Source organism: Amphiprion ocellaris, chromosome 18 (genome assembly GCF_022539595.1).
Source record: "Amphiprion ocellaris isolate individual 3 ecotype Okinawa chromosome 18, ASM2253959v1, whole genome shotgun sequence".
Lineage (NCBI taxonomy): Eukaryota > Metazoa > Chordata > Actinopteri > Pomacentridae > Amphiprion > Amphiprion ocellaris.
This window is the reverse complement of record NC_072783.1, coordinates 29,257,802-29,284,391: the sequence shown is the minus strand read 5'-3', so window position 1 is coordinate 29,284,391 and position 26,590 is coordinate 29,257,802. Positions and strand designations below refer to the sequence as shown.

General features: G+C 40.3%; 3 protein-coding genes across 3 annotated transcripts; 2 read left to right on the top strand and 1 right to left on the bottom strand.

The window, feature by feature from the left end:
* The first annotated feature begins 1,038 nt into the window (after positions 1-1,038).
* Positions 1,039-4,617, top strand: LOC111566735 (phenylethanolamine N-methyltransferase). The gene is made up of 3 exons (XM_023267491.3): positions 1,039-1,264; positions 1,931-2,141; positions 2,996-4,617. Exons 1-3 carry the CDS (start codon positions 1,093-1,095, stop codon positions 3,432-3,434), a joined length of 822 nt encoding a protein of 273 aa, XP_023123259.1. The 5' UTR covers positions 1,039-1,092; the 3' UTR covers positions 3,435-4,617.
* Positions 4,618-4,823: 206 nt separating this feature from the next.
* Positions 4,824-16,334, bottom strand: LOC111566722 (protein phosphatase 1 regulatory subunit 1B-like). The gene is made up of 5 exons (XM_023267471.3): positions 15,934-16,334; positions 9,041-9,124; positions 7,878-7,953; positions 6,119-6,247; positions 4,824-6,010 (listed from the first exon to the last, which is right to left on the bottom strand). The coding sequence occupies exons 1-5, from the start codon at positions 16,060-16,062 to the stop codon at positions 5,877-5,879; spliced, it is 552 nt and encodes a 183-aa protein (XP_023123239.1). The 5' UTR covers positions 16,063-16,334; the 3' UTR covers positions 4,824-5,876.
* A 5,276-nt stretch (positions 16,335-21,610) lies between these two features.
* Positions 21,611-25,387, top strand: LOC111566721 (neurogenic differentiation factor 2-like). Its single transcript, XM_023267469.3, has 2 exons — positions 21,611-21,906; positions 23,898-25,387. The coding sequence occupies exon 2, from the start codon at positions 23,907-23,909 to the stop codon at positions 24,978-24,980; it is 1,074 nt and encodes a 357-aa protein (XP_023123237.2). The 5' UTR covers positions 21,611-21,906; positions 23,898-23,906; the 3' UTR covers positions 24,981-25,387.
* Positions 25,388-26,590: the final 1,203 nt, after the last annotated feature.

The following is a 26,590-nucleotide window of genomic DNA, read 5'->3' as shown; positions in this document are numbered from 1 at the left end:
GAGAAATATTAATATAAAAAAGACACAAGTGTTTAATATCTTCACATGGTTCTGCAATTAAAGTCAAAGATGATATAGAAAGCAAGAATAATGTATTTATATGTTCAAAAATTAATAAACTTTCTATCTGGAATAATGTTTTAGCCTTTGTAGCCTGGACAGGTAAAAGTCTAATTATCTTCTTTAAAGCTTACAGTTGTGGATTTTAATATTCTTTACAGCTAGAACTTTAATTTCCAATACTTTGTAACATTTTTTTCAACAAGATGCATGTTTGCAGCTACATACTTATTGAGAAAAACACTACAGTGATCATCTACATTGAGTATCAATTCATATTAGCATTCAACTTTTTAATGCATGTTTTATTGTCCATATGGGCCTAAAATAAACATTTTAAAAACTATAATAAAATGGGTGTTTTCCTGAAAGCTATTTTTTAAAAACCATCTTACATTTCTTAGCAAGGTTATATAATTGTTTTTCTTTGTTCTTTGCTAATGTCTATATTTCAAAAAGAAACAAGAAAAGCAATGGCTTTTTCTGTGCACTTTAACATCTGTTTTGTATTGGAAACTTTCCCTTATTTACCTTGCTGCTACTTACTGTCTGGATAAATGAGTACAAATGTCACCATCAAGTAAAATGGCCAACTGAGACACAAACAAATCTGTTTGTCTTTGAGACAGACCTGTTGTGTCTCTCTGAAGGGGTCGCCTGAGCCAACGCTGGAGTGGAAGAGGCCCTTTGGAGTGATTGTATAGATATGAAGGGCCTTGGAGAGGTGGGTGAAGGACTTGAAAGCCATATGAGGAGTCCATTAATGGATACAGCGCTGGAGGAAGCCCCCTGATCTGATGGTATCAATGCCTCGGGGCAGTGAAAGTGAACAGAACAAATGCTATCAGGCAGCGTGGTCAGAAAAAACAGGATCACTATCTCTGCCCATGAAGCTCAAGAGTAGCCCAAAGCGCAAACACACACATAATAGCACAGATACACCCACACACACAAGTATATAATTTGGCTCAGGGGGCTACCTGGACACTGACCACCAGGAACAGAAGGTACAGCCACAAACACAGCAGGAAGATGGAAGACAAGGCAAGAGAGAACGGAGTAGCAGCCATGGCCGCCTGCTACCAGAAATTTGACCCTGCAGCGTATCTACAATACAACTACACTCCACCACGGGCTGATTTTGCAAGAAAAGACAGTATTGTGCCGTGGAAACTGGCATGCCTGCACAGAGCTTTCACTGAAGGTAAGAAGAGGTTAAAAGATTGTGGTGTGTTTTACAAGCAAATAATGGAAAATGTGTCTTTTCTTCTTCTGATTAATATCAATTCACCTTCTTAACAAAAGTTTTTGTGCTGATCCAAGCAGTGCTCAGACCTGTTTTTCTAAAAATCTAAAACCCAAATTCTCTACACTTATTAAGTTAAAGTAATGGGAGAAAAAAAAAACAAAAAGTACAAAAAAAAATACGATTTTGACACTGGTACAATGTCAAAATTTAAGAATTAAAATAATTTTAATACATTGAATGCTTTGATGTATTCTAAGTGAAATGGTACAAAAAGCCTTCTTCTTTATAAATCAAATATCTTTTTCTTATGCTACTACTAAAGGCCTGATTTACCAAGAATTATTTCTGTTAAATTCATATTCTGAATAAACTTCTCACAATAAAAACCTGAACGTTTTCACTGTCACAGCCTTAAAACAGGAACTTCAGACCAAATTCTGCCTGCATCTGTAGGCAAAGATTCACTGACAAAGTTACATCAGTAAACGATAAACAAAATGGAGCATCATGTCACTGCTTGATCAGAATTATCCTTTAAAACCCAACCAGTTAGCTGCAGACCTCTCCATTAGGTCTTCCGGAGAGTTCCTCCTCTCCTTGATTCTCCTCCATCATTCCCAGGTGATGTAAGTGGTGACCTCCTGGTGGATATCGGTTCAGGTCCCACCTTGTACCAGGTCCTGAGTGGCTGTGAAGTTTTCAACAAGGTGATCCTGACAGACTTCCTGGAGGTGAACCGGCAGGAGCTGAGGCATTGGCTCCAGGACGAGGGAGGATGTAGTCTGGACTGGACGCCATATCTACAGCATGTCTGCAAGCTGGAGGGACGACGGTACGGAAATGATAAACTATGCCTAAAGACTGGGTACATATTCAAATATTAGTCACAAAGATTGACAGTTTCTCAGAGACTGAGTGTTACACTAGTATCATCAAAAGGTTAAATTTGTAACATACAGCCTGTGCTAGAGAGGGAAAAAAACCTCTTTAATAGGCATCAAATGATTCCTTTTAGTTGACACAGATTTACAGCATCATAGGGTTTCCTTTTTTTCTTTCTTTTCCCTTGTAATAATTCACTGTCATAATCTTTTTTTCTGCTCTATTTACTGAGCAATGAATCATTCTTGCCCTTTACTTAATATGCCAAAGGCTGTTGGCCCTTGATTTAAAGGGCAGTTTAATAAGAAAACACACAAACACTAATTCAAAAAACAAAACCCAGCATTTAGACAGAGTCATCAGCTATATTCTTACAAAGTTCAGCATATTAGCATGTGAGCATAGATAGATACGTTTACTTCATCACAAACTGGGGAAGTGCTGTTGCTACAGCTGCCTAATGCAAAAATGAAACCCAATGAATAACAAATTAAAGTAAAAATAATAAAGTAAATAAACTCCTAGCTGACACTAATTAGCTCTAATTACAAATACACAGTTTAGGCTAAAGGGGATGTCATGAGTCACAAAACAAAGCAGGTCCAGGAATCAGCAGAATTATCACAATTCATCCTGAGGTGGACATGAATGCAAATTTGATCATAATCCACCTCCCTGAGACATTGTTTTCAAACCCACATGCACACGGTATGAAAAATGTTGCAGCCAAGCTGCTGTGTTGTGCAATTGCTGCAGCTGCTTTGATGTAATCTGATAATGCATTGATGATATTGCCTCTGCCAGGGCCTCAGCATGGACAGAGAAAGCTGCTAAGCTACGTCAGGTCATCGCAGACATCCTCCCCATCGACGTGCACTGCTCCCAGCCCCTGGCCCCTGACGCCCTCCCTTCATCAGGGGCCGACTGCCTGGTGTCCTGCTTCTGCCTGGAGAGCGTCAGCCCCGACCTGGCTGCCTTCACCAGGGCCCTGGGCCACATCTGGAAGCTCCTGCGGCCTGGTGGCCACCTGCTGCTCATCGGTGCCCTGGGAGAGAGTTACTATTTTGGGGGGCCCGGGGTCAGGATCCCTGTGGTGCCACTGAATGAGGCCCAGGTCTGTGCTGGTCTGAAGGAGAGCGGCTACACCATCATCCGGCTGGAAGTTTATACTCTGCCCCAGGATATGAGGGTGGGCGTTGATGACGTGACTGGAGTGTTTTTTGCAAAGGCAAGGAAGGATTAATATGTGAAGTGTAAAGAGGGCAGAAGTATTAAGCAAGAACTACCAGGATAAAACATCGTATGGATTAAGCTGGGGTAAATGCATAGCTTAGCAATTAAAAATAATACATCTACTTTGATGCTAATTATAACACCCACACACGATTGTTGTGGGTGAGAGGCTGCAATGATTTTAAAAAATGCCAGCTTGTTTGAGGAAAATGCTCAAACACAAACATGCGAATTATGTAATTCACTTTATTTCCTTTGTCAGTATAGTTAGAGTATTATTCAAAGGTGCAAACAAGACTCCCTTTAGTTGCCAAAGCGCTTATTAGTGCTAGAAATGCAATTACGCATTGCCTCCTGCAGTTCAAACAAAACTACTACAGCATTGAGAAGGTAAATCTTAGTTATACTGTATATATTTATACCATATACAGTTGTCTAGCTGTGCATAAACTGTAGTTTGATGTCTTTTAATTAGGGCCATGTCGATACAGTGTTTTAAAAAAGTTTCTTTTGAGATAGACAGAACCATAGGTTGGAGTTTAATTGATTATGTGCGAATAAATAAATAAATAAATAATCCATCTACCTGTATCACTGCAGTTCCATTGGTTAATCTTCATACCGGTATAGTATGTCAACATTTTAAATATTGGTTTAGGTGATCATATTAGACATAAATCTCAGAATGTAATTGTGTAATTAGAAGCACTGAACACTGGGTGTCACCATTGACCACTATGGATCTTTATTAATATATATGTGTTTTTTAAATTGTGATTTAATGTAGTTTAGTACTACAAACCAGATACACTTAAAGAAGGAATCACAATAGATGAAGAAAAATAAAAACCGAAGAGAAACTAAAAAACATGAAAAAGAGAGTCAAATTAAGTTCTTCTCTTGTGTCATGACTGAGCAAATCTGGTCACAGTCTTCATAAACTGGTTTTATTTGCATTTTGATGATCTTCTGACTTCTTGTAACAGTGGTAAAAAAAAAAACAAAAACAAAAAAGCAAAAACAACACACAAATAGTCTACAAGATGAATAAAAGTGGCAACAATGGTTCAGGATTCTCATTTAGTAAAATTTGCTGCTGTTATTTGCTGTATTTAATTGTATACAATACACATGACCAAATTATAAGTCGACTCGTGTCTGGAATACCTAATAAAGCCTTTTCTCTTTCTTAACATGACTGGAGCATTGCACATTTCAATACACAAATTCCACATAAAATCACACAAACACCAACAGCCTATTACAATTGTCTTTATTAGCAACCAACACAAAACATCACTTATTGTATATACAGGGTCATGAATGAACCTCCACTCTCATCATATATATATATATATATATATATATATATATATATATATATATATACATATACATATACATATATATACACACATATATATGTACGTTTTTAAAAATAAAAGGTAGGTCCTTCCGCCCATCATGTGTGCCATCCCAAACAGATCATGCCTGCTAATCGCCATGTTACAAAAAGCCTGCTCATAATTCGAAACCAGAAAAAATTGCGCTGCATTATCATGATTAGTTGGATTAGTTTGATATGGTATAATCTGGCCTACTGTGGCCGTGACTGTGCTCAAATCGTCTGTAATCCACCCTCCTTTGATCTCCTCGACCTTGCACGCAAACATCCAAAAGACTGAGGAAAGCAAACTGAAGAGCAAACTTCAGTTATAGATAACTTTGGAAGAAGCTCTGCAGGTCCTGAGTTACATTCCAGTGAGGGTTGGTTGTATATTTATGTCATTATGTAGTTTATCATTTAAAACAGTATCTCATATCTGTGTACTGCACTCACCTAGGACCTCATTCACAATTCCTGTGATGCACCCTAAAATGACAACCTGTTCCTGCATGTCAGCCCTTGTTGCAGCAACAACATTGTCACAATGATATTACACATACAATGCAATCTTTGAACAATAAAATAAAGTATAAGCTGCAATTTTCTCTTTATTATACTTTGTAACAGGTGATGATTCATGACATGAATTATTTAAATTGAACATCTAACATTAGTCTCAGAATCCTTGTAAATCTTGGTGGAGGTTCATAAACTTTTTTTTTTTTTTTTGCTTGTAGAAACACCCCAGTCCTTAGCAGTTTCTATATCTCTTGTGCAGTGTCCTTGGCTGATTAGAATTTAGCCCTGGCTTCTTTGGCTGACTGAGACGTGATTCCCTTCACAAGTCTCAAGTTAAACTTTTCCTTCTACCTGCTCATTAATATTCTGACCCTCCTCTCTCTCTCTTTTTTCCACATCCATCTCTTTTGTTGCATACATGCACACACACAGATCCCAAAAACACACTCATTCGTACACCCACACATGCACACGCATGGTCCATACGTGTGCAATGCAAATGGATTTCCACTAACACTCTGTCTCTATCAGAGCCCTCTATTTTGGTCATTCTCCTTTCCCCTCCGCTCTTTCTTTGGCCTTTTCTGCTTCTTCTTGGTGATGACTGAGATCACTGCTCACTGTTGAACTGCCCAGCCAACCACAATGATCTCTGAGTGGTTTGCATTCTTCTTTTAGATCTGATATGAAAGGATTTTCAAAAGTGTAAGTGATGTCTTTGTTAGGTACAGGTGCCAGTACAAGAAAGAATAACTGAATAAAGTGAATGACTATTATATCCTTCCCACCTGTAGCTGAGGCTGTCTGCTGCTTCTTTTCATCACAATGCTCCTCCTCTTCCTCAGAAGAGGAATCTTCTCTGTCCACAGACCTCATGTCGAGGGAGGCCAAGTGGGCCTGGGCCATCCTCTGGACAGCTGAAAAGAAAAACAGTCCGTTCTGTAGGATAAAGGAGCACCATGACAAGTGTACACACAAAGATCAAATAAATCCTCTAATGAACAATGGATGGATGAATGCAAATACAGGAAGGGAAATATTATTTATGTATCTGTTTTGATTTTTCCGTTTAAACTTGTAATAATGAATGTTTTGGCACTTGAGGGGAATGCAAACGAGCAGTGAATAAAAGATTATGTTTTACTGCATTTATGATGATATTGAAAATTCCTTGCTTATTTATATAGACAGCAGTTACAGAAAAAATGCTATCAGTCATTTAGAATTGTGTGTCTGGCTACATGATGAATCCAAGTTCAATTTCTTTATTCTAATAAATATGTGCAAGAAGGGACAGTATTAGTTTTGTTAAAAAACAAGATGGTATCATCTGCATATAGAGAGATGTGGGCCATTCCTATATCTGCAATTAAATGTCACAGCCAGTTTTTAAAAGAGCTCAGCCAACATTAATAGAGCAATGTGGCATAATTCCCAAATATGTGTGTACATACTTCTGCATCGTTTCATTCCAAATTTGTGTGAGCTTATTTACTACTGCATTTCAAAAAATTTTTTAAAAAGATACAGTAACACAATAAGCTACAGGATTTGCCATTGTAAAAGTATTGAGTGCATGTCACATTTTTAACTAAGCAAGCAGTGACTTTTTTTGTTTCCTTATCATTATTATAATTATGTATATAGGGATTGAAAACCTATGAAAATTTGAAGTTGTTTTGTGTAAAAATGTAAATACTATACACTGATCAGCCAGAACATTAAGACCAAGCTGGATGCTCGATCAGTTTGAGATCTGGGGAGTTTGGAGGGTAGATAAACACTGCTGGCTCTTGGTTGTGTTCCTCAAGTCATTCCTGAGGAGTTGTGAGGGGCACATCGTTCTGTTGGGGGAGGCTGCAGGCATTGTAGAATACTGTTGCCATCGAGGCGGGGGGGCTTAGTCTGGGACGATGTTAGGTGAGTGCTACGTGTTAAAGTAGCATCCACATGAATGCCAGGAGCCAAAGTTTACCAGCAGAACATTATATTGTGCCAAGATGTCAGGGGCTTCAGTGTTGTGGCTGACGGGTGTATCTCACACCAATACAGTGAAACACTGCAGGGATTATCAGCGGCAACAGTCATGATTGCAAGGGTCAAAGCGACAATTCCCATAAATCCAAAAATAAATAATAAAAAAAACACAGTGCATACATATTCATACCAATATAGTAATTTTTGTGCCAGTGCTTAAGTTTGTGTGACTCCGGTTGTATCTGATAGTGAGTGTGTGTGTGAGACCATGTTGCAGCTGTGTGCCCATCCTATAATCCAGGATGATCCAGAACAGAGTCACAGCTGTCTCTGCTCCTAATCTCACATAACACACACATTCACCCACACACACATGCACACACAACTCTCGCTGTGTTGTTTTTTTTTGGATATGCACGTAGTTGAGACAGATATAGACCACATGGCAATTCCCACAGCAGAATTAGGTCTCCCAAATAGTTTCAGCTTTGTGTATTTTTTTTATATAATTTAAAATATATAAGTGAAACATACAAATTTGTGCAAAATCATTCAAGACAGTGCATTTACCTTTAAGGGAGGGTGGCTGGTAGGTTGACATATGAACCAGTTTGGCTTTCAAGGCTCCATTTTCCCCTAGAACCCACTGCAGAACAAAAAAACATCAAATCCATAGTTTATCTGATATAATGTATAAGTTCACCTGTTACATGACTGAGGTTTGTGGGAGTACTTCTACCTTGTGGTGCTGTAGTTTAAATAAATTACATAATATAGCAAGTTGATATTTTTTGTGTTGTTTTTGAAACTTTAGTATGGAAATCATTAGAAAGGTAATAACAATGTGACATAAAGTCTAATATAACAGAGATGCAAGGGAAATAAAATAATAACTATTAACCACCATCTTTATTCAAACAAAAATGTAAAATTATTTGGACAGATAGTTGTGACTGGAATTGACTTTGTTGTGAATTAGTTTTTCCTTATCCCACCAAATATAATTTTGCTCCTAATGTGAATTTCAAACATTACCCAGAAAGCTTTTCTGCAGCCCCTTGTAAAAATCCTTATTTTGCATATGTAGTATGATAGCAAAGTGAGGGTCTAATAATCGAGAAAATGTGCAACTCATGACTTTATGCTACACCACACACTGTATAGAGATGATTTTCCTTTGGATCTGAAAAATTATCCCAATGCAGAAGTGTCTTAAACCTGCATTCTTTTTATCAGCCAGCAGGGGGCGACTCCTCTGTTTTGCCAGCCCAACTGTAGAGAAGTCTATGAGAAAATGATTCTACTTCTCACTTGATGTTACCTCAGTAAACATTTTGCTAATGAGTTTATGACCTCAGTCTCTAGTTTAAAGTCTTCTTCAATACATTATGATGCTAGTTTAGTAAATTAAGGTCCCATTTAGAGCAAAATTGATGCACAATGCAGGATGTGTTTTAAGGTAGAGCTACCTTGTCATTGATAGGTTTCTACTGCATTGGCATAGAGTGCTCAAGATAAGCCAAATGCCAAACTTGAGGCTTCAGAATGGCTGTCCACAAGTCTACAGATAATGTCATAGCTATATCCATATTTTATATACAGTCTATGTTTAAATAACCACAATTTATTTTTGCGTTTGCAATGTGGTACATAGAGACTACTGTCAGTAGGAGAACCGGTTTCTCTTTGTACTCTATAACAACTTTAACGTGATGTAAAAACAGCTGAGCTACCTGATGTTGGCCGCTGTCTTCCTCTGGTGACGGTGGGTCTGTCAGTCTGAACAGTGTGGCTGGTGTCGGCCTTCGACGTCGGATCTTATCAAAGAGAGGAAAAGAATGTCTTTATTCATTGGTCAAACCATGTCGTGTGTTTATTTGTCTACATTTGCAAATGTGTGTGGGTGGCATGCAAAATGCTATCCTCAAACACAAGGACAAAGTATGACTAATATCCAAATACTGTCACAGTTGATGACTTACGAAAAGTTTTTAGTCAGCCTTGTGGTTTTTGGTGTCATGTCTGCAGAGAAGTGGTTTTATGACAACTAAAAGAAAATCATTATGCAACAACAAGTGAAAGTTTGCTGTCCAGACTGCTCCTGAATAAGGATTATCTCTTGTAATAGATGTCAGCTGGATTATTTAAATTTGCTTACGGTTTAAATACAAACTCCCATTGCTTTTAAATGTGATGGTTTCAGGTTTTTCTGTTGTTGTGCTGGGCTGCACAGTGGTGAGCTCTGTTGTCTTACAGCAAGAAGGTTCTGGATTCCAACCTACTGGCTGGCTGAGGTCTTTCTGTGTGGAGTTTGGATGTTCGCCCTGTGCCTGTGTGGGTTTTTTTAGGTGCTCCAGCTTCCTCCCACAGTCCAAAGACATGCATGGCAGGTTAGTCAGTTATTCTACACTGGCAGAGTGTGCCCTGTGATGGCTTGGCGACCTGTCCAGGGTGTCTCCCGCCTCTCGCCCAGTGTCAGCTGGGAAATGCTCCAGCCACCCACAGCACTCTACAGAACAAATCAGGTACAGCTGATGGATGAAATTGTTTTGTTTTTCGCACATCAGATACATGGCAACTACTGCTTCATCATCTTCGGTGTGTGAAGCAGAGTGAGTCATAGAAATCATCACTTACACAACTAAAAAAATGCAATATTTCCAGTCAGTTTCACTCCCATGTTAGAGGAGCGTTACAAAACTCCGCCTGCCAATAATACAGCTTATCAAAGGTGATCATTCAAATATGTTCACTGAAATTTGAGACTAAATGACAGATTTTGTTGAAAGTAAACACACTGTAATAGTAGTACTGCAACTGTTTTGAATATCTTGTACTTTATGTATTTGTATTTTTCAGTTTCTTTATATTTCTACTTGACAACACTTCATAGAGGAAAAACTGTACTTTTTAAATCCCCTGGAGTTATGTTACTGGTATAGAGACTTTTCAGATTGAGATTAAAATACAAAGCTCACAAAAGCAGAATGCATTGTTGGGATTAAACTACTCCATTCTGAAAAACAAGATCCCCACCTGTATCTATAGTCTATATTAAAGTACTATTTATATTGTAATATGTAATTGTTCTTGCATTTTGAAATGTATTACATTCCACTACATGCACAATTAATAGAGCAATTACTAGCAAACTACCATTGTTTTTCTGCACATTTTCCAACTTCAAATTCTATAAACTTTAATTATTATTGGGGTTACACCTCTTAAAAACACATTTGGGAGACTGCATCAAGAAAAGTCAATCATGAAGAAACTGATGGATGAACTCCATGGATAGAAGGATTGTGGCAGTAGCCAGTAGCTACTTCTGCACTTAGGCTAATTATTACTGAATGCAGGACTTGCAATTGTATTTTTTCATTGTTTATTTACAGTGAAATATCCAATATATTCAACACTCTGTATTTTGTAATGTGCTATGGCAAAAGGACTGTTACGGGATACAAGTGGCTGCCAAGCCAATCACAGCTGAGAGAAGAGGCATGAAATGTGTGGGCTGTTTTCACTCTGGAGTAACTCTAACGGGTTCTGTTTCCTGTTGTTAAATCATACATATTCATCACTCACACACTAGAGTTATAGATGCTGCAATTGTTGCGGAATAAATTAATAAATATTAAGTGCAAGAGATCCAGTTAGAGGTTAAAATGTGTTAACAAGAAAACTTTATAGTGGGAGTCTAATAAACCTGATAAGTTTCACACAATCACACACTCACGCCTCTCAGGAGAAACTATAGGACCACAGGACCAAACCACAGGTTGAGCACCTGTCTGAGAGCCTTTTCAGACATAGTGACCTTTTTCGAGTGTTTTGTTAACACTGTGGCCAGAAGGTCAAGCACCTGCAGGGAACATAGTGTTTTCATCTGATCCTTGTTGTGCATGTCTGAAATGCCTGTAAATACCAGCGGTAGCTCAGTGTGGCTGCACTGGAAGACTGATTAGTTCTGCCAAGGACGGTATGTTTTCATTACCATTCTGTTTGTCAGTCGGCAGGATTAAGCAAAAACTATCGAGCCAATTTTCCTGAAATTTGGGGAAAACATGAGGATGAGCAAAGTAAAAACCCATTAAATTTGAGTGGCTTGGGTTGCCATATTGCATATCATAGAAGAGTGGACTATTAGCCTTGACAGAGGTCTGCCAAGTCACTCTCTGAATGCCCTTCACGTTTGATTTGTGGCTAATTTGTTTCATGTTTCTGTGCACATACAGATGGCTGGTGGAAGATAAATAGCTTTGACTTTATTTTACATTCAATAGCATTCATTGAATGATCCTCCAGGATTTCCCTCTATTTCCTTGCATTCATTTTATCCTCTACCTTTACAAGCCTTCCAGGGTCTGCTGCCAAGAAGCAGCCCAAGTCCATCATGATGCTGCCACCACCATGCTTTACAATAGAGATGGTGTGGTTGTGATGATGTGCAGTGTTTGGTGTTTGACAAACATAGTGTCTGTTCTTATGGCCAAAAAGCTCAGTTTAGCTCTCATCAAACCAAAGAACCTTCTTCCAGTTGTCCAGTCTCTAACATGTCTTCTGTCAGAACTCTTTTTTCATGCACAGTCAGTCAGTTTTTCAACCAGCCTGCTTCCATTTCTTAATGATGGACATAACTGTACCAAGGCATATGCAGTGACTGAAAATGTTTCTGGTATCTATCCCCTAACTTTCAAAACAGAGTTGCTTGGAGTGCTCCTTTGTCTTCATGTTGTAGTTCTATACTGACTTGACCTTCCAGATACGTTTTTCATTGTACAATCACTGAGACACAATCCCTGCCGTCAGGTGATATCCTTTTCACTAACTATGTGACTTCTAACACCAACTGATGCTGCTCCTGTGTTGTATTATGATGAGTCACTTTAAAGAGGGTGAATCTCTATGCAGTCTTTTTTTTAACATTTGTAAATAATTGACATTACTTCATAGCAATCTGAATTCACTGTGACATTAAACTGTATTTTTTGTGACTTCCTATAAAAAACAAAGCCAAATTATATTGACCATGAGTCAATATTAAAAAGCAACAGATCAGAAAAACTTCCAAGGTGAATTAATAATTAAAATTCTTCTGCTCTGATAGTCTGCAGTTTTATTCCCTGTTTGAGAACTATCCAGCCAAAGTACAGACGCACCACCACATTGCTAGAAAGAGGAATTTAAGCAGCATATAACATTAGCATAGTGCTCTCATCATAAATCATTAATCTCCCACCTCATTTTTGGAAAGTAGGATGACTTTCATAGTTACCTAACATTCAACTTCAGTGCATTACTCTGGATGACCTAAAGAGCCTTTTACACTGAAACAAGCTATCCACTTAACAATTCAGACCACACAGTGAAAGCATAAATCCTTTGCTGTGTTCATACAGAGCTTTCCATTTATTCAGTAAATAATCCTTTGTAGGCCTTGATTTGAGCAACATGTTCAAGAAAAGATATTTAAAAACCGCCACTGACATTTGGTTTTCTAGTGAGTCATTTCTAAAATAGTGTAGAGGAAGTCACACCATTTGATTTTAGCTGTTATTACAGTGCCCAGAAATAAAGTCTTGTTGTTGCAGTGGCCTGGGGGAGTGGAAACAAATGGCTGAACATGTAACACACACAGCAGACTTATATTTGAAACTGGAAACTTCCCACTGCAACTCTGCACATCCAGCTGGAGTTACTAAGTCTTCCTCAATGACGGATGTGTTTTTCCTGCTACCGTCTCCCATTTTCAGCTGTATCTGGTTTTGAAGACTGATAATCAAATCAATATCCTGCCATCACTTGACTGTGTAAATAGCATTAATGAGTAAACAGGAACAGAAGGGAGCGCTGGCTTTGTTGAAAAAGACCCGATCACAGTTTCGAGCTCTTGGATGTGCTGCGGTGAAAATTTGTTCTTGGCATTAGCTGTACTTGCCCTTGATTTAGGCCTCAGTCATCCACAGCTAATCTCTTTTAATCAGTCATCTCCTCGGCTGATGATTTTTTTCCCTTTACTTTTCTTGCTTGCCGTCTTTTTTCCGCTAACCTTTGCCATTGAACAGTTTGCTTTGCACATTGCTTCACACTCTTTCTACTTATCTATTACCTGCTTCTTTTTCCACCCTGTGTAATCACACAAGCAACTGGCCGAACTCTGCATTAATTCCACATGGACAAAAAGTTCCAGTCACTATCAGTGAGAATGGGCAGCCAGGCCACAAAAGGACAAGATACCTTCTTCCAGACCTCACAGAGTTATATGCGAAGGATATCGATGTGAAAATGTCTCTTGGCACCAAAAGTTTCCTTCATGAGCAGCAGCTTTGCAAATTCTTGAGCAGTCATGCTGGAGTAAATAATTTATGAAGGTAAACCTCTGAATCTAAGCAGGGTGGTGGTAGATTACAGGACAGGTAGATCTGCGCAGGTTGAGTATCTGGTGTGGTTTGTAATATTGCTGAAACAGAACTTCTCCTTTGGGATCAAAAAGTATTTCAATTTTAATCCATATTCTATTCTACGCTGAGCAATTGCAGACAGAAAAACAGCAGAATTTATGTTTTGTCGCACATCCAAGATGTGTCAACGGTTTTACAAATTCAGGCCTCCTCCTTGTGCTAGTCACATTTTTGATGGTATCTCAAGTGGTAATGCTCCAGTCAGATGTTTTAAATCAATTACAGAGTGAATACTAATCCAAAACAGGACTTTAAAAAATGATATTGCAACATCTCTCAGAAAAATCATTGAGCCCTAGAGCAAACAGCAAAGCTACTCATCAGCTACTGTCAAGTTCTCTTGATCTTCTATCCCTTTACAACTGCAACATGTTGAGTTCAGTTATTCAGCAGAGTCATGGACAGTCTGATTCCACATGACATGACCATTAGGCCTTTTTCTAATCACCGTGATGGAAGCCTGCATTGCGCAAGAACAATGATAAGCTGAAAAGAAGACGGAAGACGTTTCTCATGCAGGATGCCTAAATTATGGATTACAAAACCCATTTCACAGCTGAATGACTGTTTATCCCCACAGCTAGATTTCTGCTATCTTGAACATTGCAGAAATTCCTTAAATTGAGAGCTGACTTCCTCGTCCATATTTTCAGCAACAGGTGACGATGAGCAGGATTCATTTGTTTACATGGCAACAGCAGAGTTAGAGACATATCCTATGACGTAAGAACTCTGTAACCTTTTGTGTGCTTCATCTTTTATTCTCATTAGTTCCATGGTAAAGGATTTGCAGTAATCTTACCAGGTCCTGAGATGACAAATTCCTATAGCCTCCTATAGCAAGAACCGACTTCAGCTCATGATGAGTTATTTGTGGACATTTAAATGGGAAAGAGTTGTAACAACATAAGGCAGTAATGTGCAGCACCAGTAACCTGAACCTTCCCTGGGTAATTAGGTAAAGTATACTAACTAATTATCATAATAGTGTATTTATGTGTCAGTCAGGGCTACGGAGACACAAGGGGCTGCTTAGAAATGAAGAAAATAGTTCTGCACTACAAGAGATTAAAAAAATCCAAAGCCCAAGAGAGCTGTAAACAACAGATGTGCAATAAAAAAATATTTGAGTGCCTACATATTATTGATTTATTAGTTTTTCCTCTACATTCCACCTCAAACAACATGTCCAAACAGATGCCCCATGGAATCTTTCAAATCCTCTATTGGGAAGAAATAAAGATTTCTGAATTTGCACCTGGTCCTCTGTGAGATTCCCTTCAGGGAGCAGCCTGTGATAAAAACACTTGTCTTGGAGGAGGAAGAAATTGATCACTAACTGCAGCTCTGTGTCAAAACTTTATCTCACTCTTAGCTTGATGACCTTTATATGAGCTGTAAGCATTAAAACCACTCTAAACACACATCTGCATCCATACTGCACAGCCAACATTATTCCTGTTCACACTGCACTATTTCACCAACACACTTTCTTGGCTTAACCATGTCAGCATGTTTCGCCGGCACTTGCTTTCAGGATGATTCAGCACCCACACCACTGATTTATGCTGTATTTACTTTACATAATCCACTCACCTCCTCCTTCCAAAATGAGTAATTGTGTGACCTTCTGCATTGTGTTTCACATTTGTGGCAGGGGCTTTATTTTTCTCAGGCACATCTCATTTTGGATATTACAAATTGTGCTTTATCCCTCAATTTCCTCCTCCTCCTCCTTCATTTCTTTTGAAGGGCAGAGATGCCTCATCACTTTTAAGGCTCCAGAAATTGAGGCTGCACAGCTCAGCTTAATCCCAGCTGCCCATACCCTGCTGCCCACAGAGTAATATGCAAGCACCAAAATACAGAGTTCTGCAAAGTCTCTCTTGTTATGTAACTGTCTGCCAACCTCAGTGACAAGGACCGATGCTCCAGACACCACAGAGGAAAGCAACACATGAAAGTTGGAGGCAGGCACTGTGCAGGTTTGACTTTATAAACCAACTAAAAAAAAGTAGGCTTTAGGTGACACAAGTAAAACTGCTGATCCTTTTCACAAGCTGACCCAGGTTTGACCTCCCTCCTCCTCCCGATTTTACACACAACACCACAACCATTGTCATCATGCGTGTAGGCTGCACATCACACTCCCTGCCTCTCACCATCTCCACCTGTCGCGGGTCCAGCTGGGTGGGCACGGAGGAAGGCACGGAGAACTGGATCTTCCTCCTCGCATCCTTGTCCGCCTCTCGCTCCATCGTGTCCGTGTCTGCGGGCAGCAGCGGGTCCATGGCACCCGACCCAGCCCCGTCACCTTCCACAGCCGAGCGCACGGATGGAAACCAGAGAACTCCGGGTGGAATCAGCCCCGATGCGCAATTTGGACGAACAAATCCCCAAAATGCCAAAGCTGCAATAACTGAGTGTGTATTTTCTTTTACTAATAGCGTCAGTGAGTGACCAGTGGCATTCTTTTGCTCCAACGCTGCTCTCCTCTCTGGAGTTGACAGCTTTGCCTGCTTCCTCCCTCCCCTCTCTTCCTCTCTCTCTCTCTCTCTCTCTCTCTCACGCCTGTTTTCTGCCTCCCCCCCCCTCCCCCTCCCTCACCCACTATCCGTTTCCGTCCCTCGCTCCCTCTGTGGCTACTGACCTGAGCTGCGTGACGGAGGAGAGGAGTGAAGGTGCGCAGCATGCTACGTGATGCCTTCAGGTTCACTCGGAAACTCTACGCAAATGCGATACAAAATAGGCTCTAAAAGCTATTTGGCACAAAAACAAGACGATTCCAAAACTGCAAGGATAGTGTCACACAAGTGCAAAGGACTTCTCCTCCACTGGGTCGCGCTGTGTAAATAAAAAGACACAATGGACACTTGGACACCACTTTCAACACAGAACAACTGAAGGCAGCGCTGAGTCAGACTGAGGTGAAGCAGTTGGTGTTGTAATACTTCGTGATCACAAATATTTATGCACCTACTTTATTCATTCTTTCAGTTATAAAAGAGTGGAAATACTAAAAAAAAATCGTTCCTACTGTTGGCTATTCTTGATCTTCTTGGCACAACTCTAAATCTGGTGTTAGAAGTCAGAACCAAGATAGATTTGGCAACAGCAAACCAAATTTCTTTTTGGTGGACCTCAGTATTTTGCAATTTAGTTGAGGTAAGTTTGACTTATATAGCAACAACTCACAACTTTAGTTATCTCAAGCCACTTCACAGAGAAAAGTGGAGATACAATATGATATTAAAGAGAGAAATCCAACAAAAAAGAAGTAAACCTCCCTAAATCTCCAGCAGAACCAGGCTCAGGGAGGGTGGTTGTCTGCCTCGACTGGTCGGGGTGAGGAAAGGAGAGCCAGACAGAAGTGAGAATTAAGACAAATGTTGAAAAAGTGCAATAAACACTGAGATGGATGTTTGAGGCTAGTAACCGTAGATCAGAAAAGTGGAGCTTGTCACCCAGAGATACCTGCAGAAAGGTCTAAGCACAAGCAATTATAGAGAGGAGACACAAAATTAGTGACATGCAATGGCGGCATATAAGGAGAGAGAGGAGAAGAAAGTGGAAGAGAGCATCATGGGAAGTTCACCAGCAGCCTAACTCTATAGCAACGTTACCTGGGGACGGCTCAGGGTCATCTGAGCAGCTCTAACTATGAGCTTTGGTCAAAAAGGAAAGTTTTAAGCCTAATATTAAAAGTAGAGATGGTGCCTTTAAATTTCAAACCCAAACTGGGAGCTGATTCCACAACAGAGGAGCCTGATAAATGCTGCTTCTGGAAACGCTGGAACCACAAGTAAACCTGAAGTCTGAGAGTGAGCAAAGTGCGAATATTACACAATGAGGTCTTTAAGATATAATGGAGCTTGGTCATTAAGAGCTTTGTATTGGAGGACAGGGATTGTGTTCTGGAATTTACAGGGAGCCAATAAAGAGAAACTAGCATGGAAGAATTATGATCTCTCTTGCAGGTTCCTTTTAGTACTCCCACAGCAGAAATTTGGAGGCATTTCGGAGAGTTATTGGGACATCCTGATAATGAGTTGCAATAGTCCAGCCTGGAAGTTATAAATACATGAACTAGTTTTTCAGCATCACTCTGGGACAGGATGCGCAAGTGAAAGAAGGCCATCACAGTGACTTGTTTTCTGTCAGTTAAAAGACATATCCTGGTCAAACATTACTCCAAAGGTCCTCAGAGTAGTGCTCGAGGCCAAGGCAATGCCATCCAGAGTAACTGTTTGGTTAGACTGTGTGTTTCTGAGGTGTTTAGGACCAAATACATTAAGCTCAGTTTCATATGAATTTAGAAGAAAAAAAAATCAAGCTATCCAGGTCTTGTTTAATTGTTCCTCATAGATAAATACTGCTGAATGCCATCTGCAATACAATGAAAAGTAGAGGGGACCATGTACAAAGAGAAGAGCATTGGAATCCTGTGCATCAAAGAATCACCTCTGACATGAACAAACTAAAACCTATTTAACAAGTATGATTTAAACTAGCCTAGTAAGGTTCCTAAGGATGTGGATGAGAAAACTGAGCACAATCAACAAGACCTATCATTCTTCTGCTTCATTTTAAATTTAGATGAAAATCCACTTCCATTTCAATCAATGAATTATCTTCTACATACGATATTTTCTATACCTTCTCAATCCTCTATTTATGTGCTTTAAATGGCTCCCAAAGCAGAGTCAAAATTGAACCTCTTCTTCTTTCAAATGCCCACCTAGACTATATTATATGTACTGCAAATATATAAGAGGTAATCAGTTGAGAAATTCATTGCCATGGCAACAGTTCTTCTTCAGAGTGTTGGCAGTGCAGTAAATGTGTGCATGTGTCGGTGTGTGTGTGTGAGCGCTTACGTTTGAAGGGAAAAGAGAGATGGGGTCAGAGAGGACAAATGCATTTGCAAATGTGCAATAAAAAAAAGAAAGAGAAATATGCCGGTTATGTGTAGGAGGTTAACAGTGTGGTGCCAACAACGGCCCGCTATTAAATAATATCTGTTATTTAGTTAATGCCATGGCAGTATGATGGACGCTCCATCCTGACCATATGCACACACAGATAACTTTACAGTGATGGAAATACATGGTGCATTTCAAGGGAGGAACTAAGAAAGGAGAGGAGGAAGCAGCAGTAGTGGCACGAGAATGAAGTGATGAATGGGAAGGAAACAGAAAAACAGGCAAAAAAAGTCTGCATGTGAAGGTGTTTTCATGAGTGGATAGATTTTGTGCTCACTAAGTGATTCACAAATATGTGCTCATTTTATTCACGGCTTGATTAACAGCTCACCTCATCCCTCATGCAGTTATTGGACAGGCAGCAGAGCAGCTTGTAAACACAGGGTCCCAGGTTTGATGCCTGTTCCCAAAAGCCCACAGGTTCACCCTGTACTGCAGCGAACTTGAGAAAGGCTCTGGATCTCTGCCAGCTCCAGGCAGAGTTGCTACTGACAGCAGACTCAGGCCTGCTGGGGGAAGGTCTTCAGATGAAAGGTAAAACTTCCACCTTGGAAATTTAAAACAGCCCATCTGTGGCTCAGTTCAGTTTCAGTTCAACTGTTGTCCTTGAAAAACTGAACATATGTTTGCGCAGCGCTTGCAACGCTGCGTCACACCTGACAGAAAAGGTGTGATGAGGAGTTAGCACCACCTAATGTCTAAAAATTAATCAAATATTTTGTGAGGAGAGGAGATTTGCATATATGTGAATATACAATATCTCATGCTGCAATCAATCCCTCATGTAGAATTAAAACTGACAGAGCAGAAAAGCAATAACCTATCGGATTATGGCATTATAGCCTCAAAAGATAACTGTGAGGTATAATCCATCACTACAAATAGCAATGTACTGAATGTGAGCATTGCTGTCTGGCATGATGTATTTTTTTAAAACCACCACAAGGAGGCGCCAATCTGCTTGCACCCGTTAGTTCTTTACCACTGATTTCTGTATTAATTTGAAACAGTTTAAACAGCATGTTGCATTTAAATCCAATAATAAATGTTGCAATGAAAAAAATCATATAACTATTCAAATAAGTATGAATGTGTCAATGTATTTTTAAAATGCCTCAGTGCACATACACACGATTTGTGTGTGCTAGATATCCTGGGAAGACTGAACATTTATTATTAGCTCAAACAGTATCCACCACACACAGTAAAATGAAAATGTAAGTCATCTTTGTAATAATCTGAGCAAAATTAAACTGACATCATCCTGAGTCCATCTTACCATGTACTAGCTTTGTATTACCAGCAGATGTCACCCACATATAACTGGAAAATGCACATTTACTGAGAATCTCTGGTTCTGTGTGAACTCAACCATGCAAATTAATTTAACGTTACTGTTAAAACCTAAACCCTGGCAGTTTGCACTTAACTTTAACCTCAAATCTCCTCCCAAACTTTACATTTCACTCTTTAAATTAAATCGCTTAAGGCCAATCCGACTAAAACAATACAATAAATCAGCCTCTTGAGTAGGTTTTAATAATTAAAGCTCTTTTTGTCATTCATGGATGGGCATTTGTTTGGTTACTGTATCGGTAGCTTCAGAAGTGCATAATAGATTTTAAAATAAACAACTGTGACAAAAAAAACCCTTAAGATAAAGGACTAAAATCATCATAATGTAATCTTTATTAGGGATATATTGGTAAACAGATATGCATGGCAGCTCCTCATTATTCAAATGTCAATGTAATGTGCATACATGAATGTTTGACAATCGATGTTACATGAAATGAGAATTGAAATGCTGGTATTTGGTCTTTATTGCATTTTACTGTAAAATGTAAATGTCATTAGTGCAGCATCAAGCAATAACCTGCATGTGTATTCAATCTGAAAAAAGATGATTTACTTAAATATTGACTAACAAATGTCAAATTCACTGTCATTCTTTACACTTGTGTCACAGTGATGCTCATCAGAGGACAGGAAAGGACAGCCTTTGTCAGAAATACTCTGATCGTTATGGTTGTTTCACATAAAATAATGCAGAAATTGCTCAGTGATCAATAAACTGTGGCTCACATGATGCTGCTGATATAAGTCTGCTCCCTCTGGCTTCCACTCTTATTCTTCCCTCTCTGTCTCTTGTCTTGCCCCATCTTCTGGCCCCTCTGCAATCTGTGCCTCTGCCACCTTTGGCACCAGTCCGCCCACTGGCACCTGTGCCAAGCCTGGCAACCCAAACCAAGACGCTCTGCTTAGCTCAGTTCAACTGACTCGTTTAGGCAATTGCACCCTGACTCTGATCTTTATGGCGGGTCCTTCTTCATCAGGCCTTTGTGTGGACACGCTGTGTGGAAGTTGCTGGAAACGTGGGGATTGATAGTGTCCATTTTTGTCCTATTTAGGGTTTTGCTTCTACATGTATGAGTGCAATAATTCATGTGTATTATTTCTATCATCAGGCTTTTATGCACTCATTAGCCCACATTAAGCCTAAACTGTCACAATTCTGGTTTTGCTGAGCCCTAATATTTAAATGATATCATTCAAAAAAAAGATTATTACAGGCTTACTATAATTATTTCTCGTAAGGGGATTGTTTTCCTAAACCTCCTATATGAGATTAACCCTGTTTTCCCCCCAAAGATGGAGGCTAACAGAAGCAGTTTGAATCCAGTGCGTTCATTGTGCCATCCACTCCTTATTCCATTTTCTCTTACAGCTCGGTGACAGATGGCGAGTCCCTCTCTCCCCCCCAGGGGAAGCCAGTCTCTGTGAATGCGGCCGCATGTCAATCACCGGCTCTCATGTGATGGCTCTTGCCAATGACGTGCCAGCCATATGGGCCTGGCATCAGAGCTGGTATGTAACCCACCCAGTCCTGCCTCTGAGGTGCCACACGGCTCCCTCCACGCGTTTAGGCTGGGGATAGCAGCAAGAAGAAGAAGCAGCAGCATCAGCAGCAGCATCAGCGAGAGACGGAGAGAGAGTCAGGGCGGCAGGAGAGGAGAGAGAGGTGTGAGAGCAGAACGCAGCGCCTCGCCTGCACAAGCATCCGTGCAGGGCGTGTGGTGGATGTGATGCCCACCCGGAGAGAGATGGTGTAAACAAACCCGCTTTGCCCCGTCACTGAGCTCCACCACGGAGGTAGGTTACACATTTACACTCCATGTTAGACCATCAGATAAGCATCCAGACTTGTAAATTTTTTTTTGAGTCTTTGTGCTGATGCCTCTTCCGTAAAGGGGGAAATTAAGGTTTCAGTGCCAGATGGGGATGATTTTACGCATTAAACCTGTTCTGGACTATTTTCTCGCAAGCGATGTGATCAGATAAGGCGCCCAGTCTCTCTTTATTGCTGATCATTTCGGATACATTCATTCTTCTGTGTTTCATTTGATAGATTGCATTTAAATCCACGTAGATTCCTAAGAGATTGGCTACTCTTTGTATTCATAATTTGCATTTTACTGTCTAAGAAAATGAGCCCTGGATAGTGTGTTTTATTATGTATTTATATGTGAGTGTGTGTGTGCGCGCTCCTGTGTGTGTGTGTGTGTGTGTGTGTGTGTGTTCCTGCACGACGCGCGTCAGAGCACTGTGGGGGTAGAATTCTCCATAGAGATAACACAGGCTAATTGACAAGGTATTGGTTGGCATTAATTACATTGTGCTTACAAGATTAGAAAAAGAATACGTCCTTGGACTCCACATGAACAGCTGAGCAGAATCCTGGAGGAAAAATCAGTGAAGATTTGGGGATGATAAAGCTTCGAATTTCATTTTAATTCACAATTTGGCCATTTTACGCAAATTACTGGTCGATTTGATGCCATGATTTTAGATGGAAAGACACTTTTAGTAGATGAGATTTCAAACAAATTATGATTTTTACATATTTTATGAAAACCTGGCCTTTTTTTAAAAAAAGAACTTTGGTTGTCCTAACATCTGCATTGGTAATAAGGGAATAGAAATATGGCAATTAAAATTTTAAAACAGCAAAATCAGAAATTTTACCTCTGATAATGATGGACTAAAGTTCAGCAAAGGAAAATGTCAGGGTGAAGGTGTGTGGCCTGCGTGGTCTGGAGGTGTCCAAAATGGGGTTAATGAACCTGCAGGTGGCTCTTAAGGTCCTAAAGAGACGTTTAAATATAATTTCCATTATTTTACTTTATGAAATTCAAACTGAATATATGCATTTTAAATATTAGAAATCCTCTTCTTTTTGGCTTTTTTGGATAAATCTTTAAAAAAAAAAAAAACCTTAGATTTTATTATTATCATCAATAAAAAAATGTTAATTTAAGCCCCAAAATATTTCGGTTTTGGGGACCACTGTGCGGCCTGATTGTGCTGGAATTCATCCAGGTTTGGACAGAGGAGGGACCCACACCCATAATGCGTCCCAGGGGGGATGAGCTGAAGCCGGGCAGCTCCTGTGCCTGCGCCGGGCTGCTGGAGGGGACAGACCGAGGCACATGTGGAGGCCGAAGAGCTGCCCACACTGTTGCTTTATGACATTAAAATAATCTAATCGTATCTCATTTTAATGAAAAGCAATACACACTCCATAGGGAATCTTTCTAACAAATAATACTATCAGATACATAAAAAAGTGGGAAAATATCTAAATCATAAATTGTTTAGATGTGTGCACTCCAAGGCCCCATCTTTAACCAGAGTTTAATCGCATATTAATTAACTGGTATAATATCAGGCTAAATATGAAAATAGTGGATTTTATTTTTCTTCACATAATCACAATTTAATCAGTCTTGATGTGATATCTGCTTTTTGGACTGTTGAGAGACCATCCCTGAGTAAAAGGTGGTCCCGAACATCTTTGGCGAAAGAGAATGGAACAGCTGGGACACTTGGTGATCTGATGACATTCAGTGTAACAAAAAAAAAAAAAAAAAAAGCAGCAGCAGCTCTGGTCTTTGATTGTGAAGTCCCTGAAAAACAGCACAAGCCGTTTCTATTGTGTATGAAACGATTAGGAAATATTATCTGCAGCCTATTTTCCTTCAGGTGAGGGACACACACCTGCAGCCCTGTGTGATCTCACTGTGCGTAAAACAGCAGCACTGCGCGCCACAGTCCGGCTCAAATGTTGTCTGTGTGTCTTGCAGGTTGCCACAATGTTGAGCCGTCTGTTCAGCGAGGTGCTGCCGGACGTCCAGAGGCTCGCGGCTGACTGGGTGGAGGACAATGAGAACGAGGAGTGCAAGGACAAGGAGAACGAGCACGAGCCCTGTCACCTCGGCGAGGACGAGCTGGACGAGCCGCTGGAAGGCAGCAGCCGGGCGGAGTCCGAGATGGCCGGAGACGACGAGGACGACGACGAGGCCGAGGAAGAGGAGTGCGGGGATGAGAACAGCGGAGACAAGCCCAAGAAGCGCGGCCCAAAGAAACGGAAGATGACCGCCGCTCGCGTGGAGCGCTCCAAGGTGCGTCGGCTCAAAGCGAACGCGCGGGAACGCACGCGCATGCACGATTTGAATTCCGCGCTGGACAACCTGCGCAAAGTGGTGCCGTGCTACTCCAAAACCCAGAAACTCTCCAAGATAGAGACTCTGAGGCTGGCTAAGAATTATATATTGGCCCTTGGGGAGATTTTACGCAACGGAAAGCGTCCAGATGTGGTGACCTACGTGCAGATGTTGTGTAAAGGCCTGTCCCAGCCCACCACCAACCTGGTGGCAGGCTGCCTGCAGCTCAACACCAGGAACTTCCTGACTGAACAGTGCCCAGACGGAGCCCGCTTCCACATGCCGAACTCTCCTTTCTCGGTGCATCCCTACCCCTACCGCTGCTCCCGCCTCTCCAGTCCGCACTACCAGCCCGGAGCCGGTGGGCTCAACCTGCGGAGCCACTCCTACGGCTCCGGGTACGAGGCCGTGTACCCTCCGGGCGGCACGTCTCCCGACTACAGCAGCCCGGACTACGAAGGCCAGCACAGCCCGCCCGTCTGCCTGAACGGCGGCCTGTCCGGGAGGCAGCAGGAGTCCTCGGAGACAGACAGGAACTATCATTACTCTATGCATTACTCCGGACTGACCACGTCTCGACCCAGCCACAGCCTATCTTTTGGGCCCTCGGGAGCGCGCAGCGGTGGTGCGCACTCTGAAAACATTCCACCTTTCCACGACGTGCACTTGCACCACGACAGGGCGCCGCCATATGAGGATCTCAATGCTTTTTTCCACAACTGAGCCCATCCAGTGGACCAATCAGGCTTACTGACTATAATGACAATCCTCTAATAAAGTTTGGGAAACAAGACGAGCTCCTGGAGGGAAAAGAGATGGAAGTGGCAGAGAGAGTCTTCTGATTAACTTCTGTATTCTACTGATGTCACCCCTATACTGTTGTACATCCGATCAAAGTGTGTCCAGTATTATCCTGTATGCAGAATGAGTGCAATTGACATAAACAATGTATAGGCCAACGAGAAACATGTTATGACACAAACAACAGAAATAAAAAAGTGTTTTATAATTGTCTGAAATGATCGAACAAATCTTCATTTGAACATTCACTCAGTGACGGTTGCTTTCGTGGCATAAAATCGAAACTTGAGAAAGGTTTACAAATAAAAACCTTGTCTGGATAAAAATCATCTTTCCATCTTCTTTAGTCAGTGATTTTCTTTCAACGAATTTTAAAGTATATATACATATATGGGTAGTAGATTTAACAGGCATGACAAAACATATGTTGATTTAATTTTTTATCAGCTTTAATTAAGGGCTATGTCCTGTACTTACTCTCAAGAATGTGCAGACTATTATTTAGGGGTAAATGTATTTTAATTTGATCTAAAATATTTTTAAAAATCTGTATTTTTCCTTCATATAAAGTAAGAATGTAGAAGCTTGGTTTGCAACAGATTACAGAAGGCTCACTGTTTTCTATTTAGATTTTAATCTGATTTTAGGCATGATTTTGGATGACTTGTGTCATTTAAATTATCTGAAGAACAGGCCATATTCAACACTGGCGCCCAAAATAATTTGGAATGTTGAGAACTAAAGGCTAATTAGATTAACAACCAATTCTAACTGAGATTAAATTTGACAATATGCCTGCACATAAATAATTAAAAGATTATTAGACAGTCAAGACCCACAAAGCAAACATGTGAAAGAAACTGACTGAACTAACAGTGTGCACAGTAAAATGGTAAATCCCCCTGAAGAAACAATTTGGCCGGAATTTAAATTTTTGGTTTAATCTAATTCTCTAGTTTGGACACTAGGGCAGCTTTAAATTATAAAGTGGCCCTGAATAGACTCACCATTCATTTGGATTTTATTCTGCAAAGTGCAAAAAGCATAGAGAGGGTGTAAATTAGGGAAATTGTGGAATTAGGGCTGATGCAAATATTATTTCACAATCTGATTGGGAAAAATCTGTGGAGCAACAAGAAAATATGGGGGTAAATAGACATGCATTTGCACATAGGTTGAAAATCCCAGACCTGTTGGTGGGCAAACTGCCTTACATTATTGTGGATGCTTTATTTATTTAAAAACAGAGAATTATTTAAGCTGTTGTTGTCGGATGCAAGACAAAAACAACATGCTATGCTTCAGAAAATAATTTCAAACGAGAATCAAACCAAACAACAAAAAAACAATCAAAATCACCTAAATATAAAAAAATAGATGCTTAAACTCTTGGATTTCCACCTTTTTCGTTCTGTACACAACCTGTTTATCTCTATGGCTTCAGATCCAGCATATTAAACAGCACCAGGCAGTGGATCAGGCCTAACACACACACACACACACACACACACACACACACACACACACACACA

What these genes read in the sequence shown, in the direction of transcription:
- LOC111566735 (XM_023267491.3), top strand. Translation starts at nt 1,093, where the DNA reads ATGGAAGACAAGGCAAGAGAGAACGGAGTAGCAGCCATGGCCGCCTGC. An exon ending in GCACAGAGCTTTCACTGAAG is followed by an intron (nt 1,265 to 1,930) that starts GTAAGAAGAGGT and finishes CATCATTCCCAG; the next exon opens with GTGATGTAAGTGGTGACCTC. An exon ending in TGCAAGCTGGAGGGACGACG is followed by an intron (nt 2,142 to 2,995) that starts GTACGGAAATGA and finishes TGCCTCTGCCAG; the next exon opens with GGCCTCAGCATGGACAGAGA.
- LOC111566722 (XM_023267471.3), bottom strand. Translation starts at nt 16,062, where the DNA reads ATGGACCCGCTGCTGCCCGCAGACACGGACACGATGGAGCGAGAGGCG. An exon ending in AAGACAGCGGCCAACATCAG is followed by an intron (nt 7,954 to 9,040) that starts GTAGCTCAGCTG and finishes TTTGTTCTGCAG; the next exon opens with TGGGTTCTAGGGGAAAATGG. An exon ending in GCAGACAGCCTCAGCTACAG is followed by an intron (nt 6,011 to 6,118) that starts GTGGGAAGGATA and finishes CTTTCATATCAG; the next exon opens with ATCTAAAAGAAGAATGCAAA.
- LOC111566721 (XM_023267469.3), top strand. Translation starts at nt 23,907, where the DNA reads ATGTTGAGCCGTCTGTTCAGCGAGGTGCTGCCGGACGTCCAGAGGCTC.